This window comes from Parasteatoda tepidariorum, chromosome 5 (assembly GCF_043381705.1).
Source record: "Parasteatoda tepidariorum isolate YZ-2023 chromosome 5, CAS_Ptep_4.0, whole genome shotgun sequence".
NCBI lineage: Eukaryota > Metazoa > Arthropoda > Arachnida > Araneae > Theridiidae > Parasteatoda > Parasteatoda tepidariorum.
The window spans coordinates 46,227,762-46,238,573 of NC_092208.1; the positions used below are offsets into that span (position 1 = coordinate 46,227,762).

The 10,812-nt window shown below is 28.4% G+C and overlaps 1 protein-coding gene across 1 annotated transcript; it reads left to right on the forward strand.

The window, feature by feature from the left end:
* The first annotated feature begins 103 nt into the window (after nucleotides 1-103).
* On the forward strand, nucleotides 104-10,343 carry LOC107447127 (UNC93-like protein). The gene is made up of 4 exons (XM_016061961.3): nucleotides 104-300; nucleotides 6,094-7,120; nucleotides 8,446-8,713; nucleotides 10,051-10,343. The coding sequence occupies exons 2-4, from the start codon at nucleotides 6,260-6,262 to the stop codon at nucleotides 10,302-10,304; spliced, it is 1,383 nt and encodes a 460-aa protein (XP_015917447.1). The 5' UTR covers nucleotides 104-300; nucleotides 6,094-6,259; the 3' UTR covers nucleotides 10,305-10,343.
* The last annotated feature ends 469 nt before the right edge of the window (nucleotides 10,344-10,812 follow it).

Below are 10,812 nucleotides of genomic sequence, written 5' to 3' on the forward strand. Positions count from 1 at the left end.
GAACAATATTAAATTCTTGATCAAAAAAGCGATTAGTTTTAAGCTGAAAATCTCGCGGCATATTTTTCTATATTCGATAATTGTTCATTGCGCGATGCTAGTCTACGAGTAGAGAAATCACAATCCAAAGCACATACATCTCTTTTGAAATAAACAGTTGCCACATATCAGACTGTCTCGCCAAAATTCGCGAGAATTAATTTCTTTCTTTTTAAGATGTTGAAAGAAGGAAACGGGTGTGAGATGCATGATCAGATGACCGTTCAAAATATTTCAACTTATACAGCTATCTTACTTAAGGTAAGGACTGTTTTGATACAATATAATAAATTTTGTTATAAGTTATTGAAAGTATTAATTATTTAAAGTGAATTTTTGGTTAATTTCTTAATTAACTGAGAATATAAAATTCGCTCGAACTTATTCTACTTAATGTATTTTAACCCATACTTTCAAGGACTGATTTGTGAGAGGGCATTCGGGGTATATGCGCAGGGACCCGAACTAGTGAACGTTCCCACACTAAATTACATATGGAAAAGAAATATTATTATTTATTTTTATTTCTTAAAGTTTGGTCTCAAACTTGTAAGGAAATAATAATATAGTTATTTTGATAGACAAAATTTTTTAACTTCTGAACTATTACTCCTATTGACTTATTTTTGATCTCGTTCAATTTAGCGTAAAGATACATATGAAACAGCGCTTTGTTTATCTAGAAGAGCACATGCCCAGGGCCCCCAACTTGTGAGGAACCCCACCCCAAAATGCATAAGAAAGAGAAATATTTTTACTAACTTGTAAGGACCCCCAAATTTTTCTTTTACTTTTTAATATTATAACGTCAACTTTAATGCAAGTATTTCAAAATGTGAAATACATTTAATGTGAGTTGTTTTCATTTCATAAAATAAATTTGATAAATATTATTTTCTTATTCAAATAACAAATCATTTTTTAGAATGCTATGGATGCTTTGCTATTTATCTTGTTTTTATCATAATTTTAATCATTCTCACACAACTCTATCAATTAAATTTTAGGATTTTTTTGCACAGTTTAACTAAATTAAATTTTCCATTTCCATGTAAGTACAATGTAGAACATACTTCTAAATAAGCTATTTCTGCTGTTGTGTAAAAGATTATCTTTTGATATTGTGATTAAAACACCTTGCAGGTTAACTTAAACTTTAACGACTCTTTTAGAGAGCCCCTAAGTGGTTTTGTGCCCAGGGTCTCGGTACCTGTAAGTCGGGCCCTGCCCTGCACACTTTATATAATTAATTAGTTAGAAGTAATAAACTATAGGTCATAGTCTGAAATTTTGAAATGAGTATTCTCAGATCAGGTGATAAAATTTTCTGTGATAAATTGCTCTGGAATGACATCACACACTGAAAATTTTTAGCTGACTTTTTTTGTTTTCACTTGAATGTGTTATCACATAATTATCAACTTATTGCTGTAATTTTTTATCGCAAGGCCAGAGAATAGCCTTGTTATTTTTTTAATATTATATAACTTTTTATTTATAATGCACTTTTTATTAAATAAATAAATACTTTTTTATAACTAAGATTGTCTTTTTATAACTTAAAAATGTTTTTTTGAATATTCTTTTTTAAAATTCACTGTCAAACAGGACTTTTAAAATAAAAGTTGGCAGTGGAAAATAAATTTTAATAAAAACTTTTAAATATATAAAGAAACAATTCCTTTTTAAAATTTTATAGCAGATCTATTCATATAATATTGCAGTTAAGAAGCTATTAAGATAAATATTAAACCGTTGAGTTAAATAATAATCCCTTATTACTTCCAAGTTATTTAGTCCAATGGACGCGCTCTCATTTCATTTAGCCTAAAAAAATACTAAAAACAATACCTCATTTGTCTATATAGCAATGTCAGGCGTAATAGTAAGTGCAAGTCAAAATTTGTTTCGCAAAATACAGGGTGTTTATAAAGTCCCGGACCCATTTTTATGCTTAATAACTCATAAAATAATAAAGATAGATTAAAATTAATAACATAAATGGTTAGATAGACTCAGAAAGTTTCATGACCCTTGTCAATGAACTTCCACATGTGCCCCCTACGTCGCACGGAGAATATCAAGTTGATAGTCAATTTCAAGCCAGGTAGCGGCAAGCATGTCGGCATCCACAGAGGCTATTGCGGTTGTAATTCTGGCTTTTAGGTCATCAATGTTCGACACGATCCTCCTGTAAACATTGTCCTTTATAAATCCCCAAAGAAAAGAGTCCAGCGGCGTTATATCAGGTGATCTGGGTGGCCAAGGAATTGTACCTCCTCGTCCAATCCATTTTCCTGGAAAATGGTCATTCTAAGAATTACGAACGATGATACCCCAATGAGGTGGTGCACCATCTTGTTGCAAAAATACATGTGGCTGAAACTTTCTAGTTGTGGAAATACGAAGTTTTCCAACATGTCTAAGTATACGACTGATCAGACCGTCTTTTCTGCAAAAAAGAAAGGCTCAATGACTCGGTCGTGCATTAGTCCACACCACACATTAACCTTTGATGAATCCCTTTGTGTCTCACGGTATTCATGGGGGTTTTTCAGATCCCCATATGCACACATTATGGCGATTAACAATGCCAGAAACATGAAAGGATGCTTCGTCGGAGAACATTATGTGCTACAGAAAACCGCAATAGCCTCTGTGGATGCCGACATGCTTGCCGCTACCTGGCGCGAAATTGACTATCGACTTGATATTCTCCGTGCGACGAAGGGGGCACACGTGGAAGTTCATTGACAAGGGTCATGAAACTTTTTGTGTCTATCTAACCATTTATGTTATTAATTTTAATCTATCTTTATTATTTTATGAGTTATTAAACATAAAAATGGGTCCGGGACTTTATAAACACCCTGTACATAAGAAACAATGCTTCAGTTGTCTAGATCGCAGGCAGTTGCATATATGTACAGTTACAAGACGAAAATTGCACTTTAATATATAAATCACTATCGTGATTCATTGTATAAAATACACAGAAATCAATACCTCATTTTTTTCCGATAACAATATTAAGAGAGAACCTGCATTTTTGAACGAAGATCGACGTCTTGGATTCGTATTCTCAGCAATTTTGAACTTTACTTTTTTGAACCATAACCAGTTTTGAACTACAGTTTCTCGACTAGAGGTCGAACATCCTTCTAGAGTTCCATGTGATGCAGTTCTCCCGCATCACAGGGACATGGCAAATAGTTATATCATAGAACCCGTAATTCGTTCACTAACTCCTTGACATATGATTAAACAAACTCTAAACTTTGTGGAATTATTAATTTCTTGATATAGAAATGATCTTTGATTGCACTGTAAACAACAGCTCGCAACGGAATGTTGACAGAAATGCCAACTGCTCCGGACACGCCAAAATAATTAAAAAAACGGCAAATAACTACAAACTAAATTTTGCTAATATTTGACTAATTTTGCTTGCTTTTCAAAAGGTATAATAGCATGATATAACTACTATAAAGTGGTGAATTATATAAGCCTACGAATTATTTAGAAATAGTGGTGGATAAAAATCTACTAAATTGAATTTATTAAACCAAGAATCACAATTGATAAACTACCACTATAAAATATATATTTGATTTCCGGAGCAAGTTGGCATCTCTGTGTTGAAGACGTCTGAGACACGTCAATTATTGTTTTGACTTAAGAAACAAATGACGTCTCCCAGACGTCTTCGTATGTCAAGGGGTTAATTGAATTACAAATTCGTTTTTTAACTTTTAATCGTTGATTCGTGGATTTTTTGACCCACAGTTTTCGTCCTTTTATGGATTCACTTATTCAATGACTTGGTTACTTATAATAGCTAGATCATGCATATTTATATTTTTTTTTTTGTAGTATGCTCTTTATTTATTTTAAATTTTTTTTTAGTAACATACGATTATTTGTAAATAATTTAGGCAGTTTACAAAAGCTTTATTTTTGTGACCAGTTGTTCTATTAGTGATATGATATATCAATCTTCCAGTTTTGTAAAACTTACTATATTTACTATATGGAATTAAATTTGATACTTTTTATCCACTATCGTAAGTTGATTAATTTTCTGTACACATGATAGATATGCAAAAGTTTTTTATACTCATTCTGTAACTTTTATTTCACTTTTTTTCTTCTTCTTTTACAAATCACTCCTGTAAATGCTTTATAAGTTAAGTTTAAAAAACAATATTTATACAAGTGGATATATTATTTAAACTAGTAATGAAGTTATTGTAATATTCAATAAGTAAATATAGATGATATATCAAATAAATAAACAAATCTAGAATTAATTAAAAATGTATGACATTGTCATTTATTTAGGGGGATTCTATTCTCTCCTAATTAGAAATTCTGAGTACGGATTTGATTCATTATTTCTCACTACAACTTGAGATAATTTAAATTTATTTATATAGAAAATCCTAAAAATCTTTTCATTTATTTGAGGTGCATGTTAAACTTTTCCATTTATTCTGAAAATCTGGAATTTTCTAATTCATAATTATAAAAAAGAGCATTTTTTTATCAAACACTTCATTTTTATGATATTATATGTTGAGGCAATAATTTAAAAAAAAAAATTGTACATAGCAAAAAAAAAAAATATTTTGAATAAGTTTTGATCGAATGATCAGGTTTTCACGCGTCAAACTTAGTCTCAATGGTTCACAGGGGTGACTTCACATATGCTCATAAGTGCAGGCGATATTTATACTACGAAATCAGACTCCAAAAACGTACTTTCTCTGAATAACATACCCTTTTTTTGGACAGAATTGAATTCCTTACCCTCAAAATATGGGGGGAGGGTGGTCGCAAAGTGGAAAATATGGTCTAAATACTTTGGTCAGAGGAAATCGGTACCAAGTTCGGAACTCTTAACGTTAATTTTACGTTTTGCGTATTTTGCTATATCTCGAAAACTTTTAAAGCGAATTGAAAATTTTTCACACAATTATAAAATTTACTTACCTAAAGGTATTTCTGAATAAATAAATAATAATTTTTAATAATTATTTATTATTTTGCTTAAAAATAGTAGAAAAAGTTTTGAATTTTAAGTTATGCAAATTTTTACATCATTTTAAAGACGGTAATTTTATATGGCAAAATATAAAATTTGAACGAAATTGGCTGAATAATTCCTGAGAAATTGAATTTAAAAATAGTCGAATATTTAAAATTCATTTACACAGAAACTATTCGACCAATTTAGTTCAAATTTTAGATTTTACTACATAAAACTACATTCGTTAAAATGATATAAAAAAATTTATACTTTACAATTCCAAATTTTTTTAGACTCTTCTCTTATTAAATAAACTAATTAATAATAATTTTTAAAAATTAGTTTTTGAATGCAATTCGGATAAACCAATTTTATGGTTGTATAAAAAAAAAAATTTGTTTGTTAAAAACATTTTCGAGATATAGCGAAATACAGAAAAAGTAAAATTAATAAGGAACCAAATAACCCCACCCCTGACCAAACTGTTGGGACCATATTTTCCAGATAGTAATTTTCCATGTTTTGAGGGGGTCAGGAATCCATCCAGAAATAGGTGTACTTATTCAAAGAAAGTAGGTTTTTGTGACTGATTTCGTAACTTAAAAAATCGTCTGCACTAATTGATTAGCACATGTCAGGTCAGCCTCGTAAAGCATTAAGTTTATTTGGGGAACGTGAAAATCTAATAAGATCAAAAGTTATGCAGGTTATTTCTTTCTCTTTCTTTTCGCCTTTTGTATAATTGAAAAGAAAATCAATGTAACGGTGCCTTTTTTGATTGGAACCGACATGAGGTATTTGTATATATTTTCGATTTTTTACATTAAACCAATCTTATCATTAGATAATAAAAGTTCTTCAGAAAATTAAAATTGAGTTAATTTTCACAATAGCAAAGACTGCGAAGTAAACCTTCCTGAGTTAATAAAATTTTATTCTCTTTCAGAAGCTTTATCTTTATATTCAACTTTTAATAATTAAAATGATAGTTATAATTACTTGAATTTCTATTTTATATTTCCTAGGCTCAAATGCAAAAGTCAAAGAAAATGCAATGATAGAGAATATGAATTTACTACATGCAGGCACATCAGAAAGGTATATTAGTGATAAATGTTTACAAAACGAAAAAAAAAATAGTCTTTCATTTTTCAAAAATTCAAAGCACATAAAGTCAACTCAAGACTAATAATGCACAGCAAAAGGAAGATATTGAAAAATCTCACGGCCTTAGCATTCGGCCATTTCCTCGTGTTCACAGCATTCGATTCTTTGAGCAATCTTCAAAGCACAGTCAATCACGAAGAAGGCGTAGGAATCATCTCCCAGTCTGTCATCTATGCATTTTTCACTGTTTCATCCTTCTTTCTACCAACCTACCTCATTAGAAAATTTGGTTGCAAGAAAACTTTACTTATATCAGTGTTCAGTATTTGTCCTTATGTAGCTGCAAATGCTTTCCCACATTGGGGAACTTTATTACCAACAGCGATGCTAAGTGGTATATCATTTGGACCACTATGGGCTGCTCGAAGCACATACGTTAATGAAATTGCTTTTCAATATTCAGCTTACACGAAATCCTCAACAAGTGTAATTAATGCTTGGTTTTTTGGTATTTATTCATTTTTCCATGAAAACGCTGAAATTTGGGGAAATGTACTATCGTATTATGTGCTTCGAGAATCATCCAATGAAACATTGATTGCTTCTGAAAACGAAACCTTAATTCAATGTGGAGCGGAATTTTGTGGTGTCAGTGCAGACGATTTTAATCCTAATTTAGAACGACCTCCAGATGAAAAGTGGCTAAAGCTTGTGATAATATACAGTTGCTTTGTAATTCTGGCTGGGATTGTAATTTTTTTCATAGTGGATCCACTAGAAAAAGAAACAGATCCTAGAATTAAAAAGTCTAAAGAAACAGGCTTATCAGCCGATCTTCTTATAGCAACTTTAAAGCATATGCGAAACAAAGATCAGCTGCTTTTGATTCCTCTGTCATTCTACTGTGGTTTAGCTGATGGATTTTACAACAGCGATTTCACAAAAGTAAGTATAATTTAATAATTATACATAAATTAATTTCTTTTACCAATTTAATTCTTTTTTATTTAATTTTTTTGCATCTTACACATTCTTTTCTTGTACTTCCTACTAAATTATTTTATTTTACCTTACATCTTCCTCTCTTCTAGAACTTTATTGTGTCTTATACATATCTTCACTTCCTAGTCTTTTACAACTAACATACTCTTTATTGTAAAATACACATACGTTAATCTTTTACTACTAATAAATTCTGTACTTTGCCTAAGCATTTTTCAGTCTTTTGCCACTAAAATAATCTTTATTCGATCGCAAAACTTTCTAGTGCTAAATCATTTCTCTTAATTTTTTTTTCAGGCTTTCAAAAAAGATCAATAAATTTAAGACCATTCTATAAAAATGTTCAACATTTTTCTGTCCAAAAAAAAAAGAAAGTCGCAGGATGCAAGATCTGAACCATAGAGGATACTTAAAATCGAATTCAAAAGAACATCAAACTTTATTTTATTTGCACTGAAAAATTAGAGGAATGTATTCTTATAATACAGCATTCGATATCGGATTGCTTTTAGACAAGGTTATAATTTTAAATAGAGTTGTGAAAGAAGGGTTAAAATAAAAAAGGCACATCTTTTTGATGATGGTGAAATTTTATGATTATGAATTATTAATATATGTCCAACTTGACTTCGGTAAATAAGAATAAGAAGGAATTAAAAAAAGCGTTAAAAAGTTTGATATAAAACCTTAATTAACCTAACTTTGTAAATTATATATGGAGGGAAAAAAATTGCATTCTCAGTACCGATTAACAGAGATTTTTATTGCTGTGAAATTTGTCTAAACTGTGCAGTCATGACTATAGCTTATTAATAATTAAGATAGTTTAGTATGTTAGTTTTTATCTCAGTCTGGATATGTGAATTAAAAATACTTTTGAGGCAAACATATTTTTGTAACTCCAAATCAACATTAAAAAAATCTACCATGAACGGTTCTTAAAATTATATTTGATTTTAATTAATGAGGCTTTTGAATTTAATAATCCAACTGATAAAAAAGTAATACTAATAAAAAAAAGGAATGACAGAATCTTTTCTATTAATATAACTTTTTATTTAATTGAATAATTCAGATCAGAGAATATCTTTTTTGTATATTTTTATACACATTGGAGAAAACACTGAATTAAACTAATTATTAAATTATCATTTAAAATTAATAGAGATTTCAAAATAATTACGATAAATGAAATTCAAATGATTTGTATTGACAATATTTTTTCCCTATAGAATATTAAAGCATTTATCATTTCTTTTTTTTTCCAGTCTTATATAGCATGTGCATGGGGTATATCTCAAGTTGGTTATGTTACTATATGCTATGGTGTTGTCTGTGCTGTGATGGACTGTTCTTTAGGATTTATGGTAAAATATTTAACACGTATGCCAGTATTTTTATTAGCTGCAGCATCACATTTCGCCATGATGCTAACACTTTTGCTATGGAGACCAGATGCCAACAACTTTAACCTCTATTTCATATTATCAGGAGTTTATGGGATTGGTGCAAGTGTTTGGTGGTCACAAATAATAGGTGAGATTAATTGCCTTCCAAATAAATTGAATATAAAAACTGATTTGATTAGTTTATAAATGAAAATTTCAAGCTATTGATAAATTATACAAAAGGGAAAAGGAAATAAATTACACAGAATTAAAAAAGGAAATGAATTACACAAAAAAGTACAAAAGTCTTATTTTAGTGGAAGAATTTTTTTTAGAAAATAAAACTAAAAAGTAAATTAAAACATTGCAGCAATAGTTTAAGTAAAAGTAAAATGAAAATAGCGGATTCACATAAATTATATGCCATTATAATTTGTTGATTTTAAAAATAACACATGCAGTAATCGATAAAGAGTACCAAAAGTAATAAAAAAAGTAATAAAAAAATATATAATTTAAATTTATAGTTTGTATTTCTGTTTTTACTCTAAGAAGTATTAGTTCTTGTAGAAGTATTAGTAAGTTCAGAATAAAAAAAAATTCCTTTAAGGAACTTAAAAAAATGCAGCAAGTTACAGCTACCAGTTATGTAGGTTGAAATATATTTTATTGTAACAATAATTCCCATAAATCAGAAAAGTCAAAATCTTAAAAACTAGATCTATCCACTAATACTTGCAATGTGTGTGTGTATATATATATANATATATATATATATATATATATATATTATAATGTAATACAAAAAATTATTTAATATAGTGTTCTACAATCACCTCCCTTTTTGTATAATTTTCGAAACCTTGAAAGAAAAAACTAAATTATCAGGGAGAACATTCTGGGATGTGTTTAAAATATGGAAAGACAAATATGCTGTTTAGAATAGTTACAAAAAAATATTGAATAGAGTACACTTTTTCATATAATAGAAATTATGTAATTATTGAAAATAGTGTACAAAGAAAATACTTGTTGTGTACATATAAAAGTTCTTTGAGGTTAACAAGTAGAGAATAGTTATTTCAGCAAGACATGAGGTCTTCTTGTAATTACTGTACTCATTACAAAAAAGACAGATACACAAACTGAGATAAAACTGCTTCATTTTGTGTGTTTGTGTAAGTTTTAAATCTAACTGTTTTTTAAAAAATTTTCATGATGTAACTGCCTACTGCATTAATTTTTAATTGCTATATTTCAAAATTTAAATATAACAGTGCAGCACAAAAAAATTTGACATCAGAAATGCATATTTTCAAAATTAATGATGTTATTAAAATAAAATGCACAAAAAGTTTAGAAGTATATTCATATCATAACAATAATATTGCACCAATAAGAATTAAATTACCGAAATGTAATGACTAATTAATTAAAATTTATCTTTTTACACAATTTTAAAATAGATTGCATTTTATTTTTCAGCACTTTATGGTGTCATTTTCAAAGACAATGAAGAACCAGCATTTTCAAATTTCTATTTTTGGAGTTCTTTAGGATTTTCAACAGCCTATGCTTACAGTAACAGTTTATGTACAGATATAAAAATTTACATATTGCTTAGTTTGTTGTTTATAGCCATAACTGCCTATATTTCTGTTGAAGTAAGATTTATTTGTAAATATAAAAATCACAGATTACAAAACAATCAAATTAACGATATTACTGAGTTGTATTAAATAAATTGAAATAAAATTTTATAAACTGTTGGCTTTAAATTTATATAATTTTTTTAATATAAGAATAAGAGAAATAAGAGGTGTAATTAGATATTTTGTATGTTTTTTTATAAACTTTTTATTGCTTGGTCAGGAAAATGTTTCATTGTAATTTTATTTCACATAATTATGAATTTATTTTATCGATTATTATTTCACTGAACTGAAACACAAAATTTTTTATTATTATTATGAAGTTAATGTTACCAATTATAATAAATTTCAAACTTAAATTAAATAAAAAGGAGCAAGTTCAAGATATTTCAGAAAAAATAAGATGTATTAGTCCAGAAACTTTGAGAAAATCTATTGTTAATTAAAAATAAAAATTAATAAACAGTTAAATTAAACTTGAAAGTTTTTTTTCTTTAACTGTGTGAACTTTATATTTTATACAATGAGGGATATTCTTTAATCATGAAATAGCAGTACAAAATATATTTGTATACAAGTTTCTATTCACGTTATA

Excerpts from the sequence above, each read along its gene's own strand:
- LOC107447127 (XM_016061961.3), top strand. The coding sequence starts at position 6,260 with ATGCACAGCAAAAGGAAGATATTGAAAAATCTCACGGCCTTAGCATTC. Across the intron at positions 7,121-8,445 it reads ACAACAGCGATTTCACAAAA|TCTTATATAGCATGTGCATG; the intron begins GTAAGTATAATT and ends TTTTTTTTCCAG. Across the intron at positions 8,714-10,050 it reads TTGGTGGTCACAAATAATAG|CACTTTATGGTGTCATTTTC; the intron begins GTGAGATTAATT and ends TTTATTTTTCAG.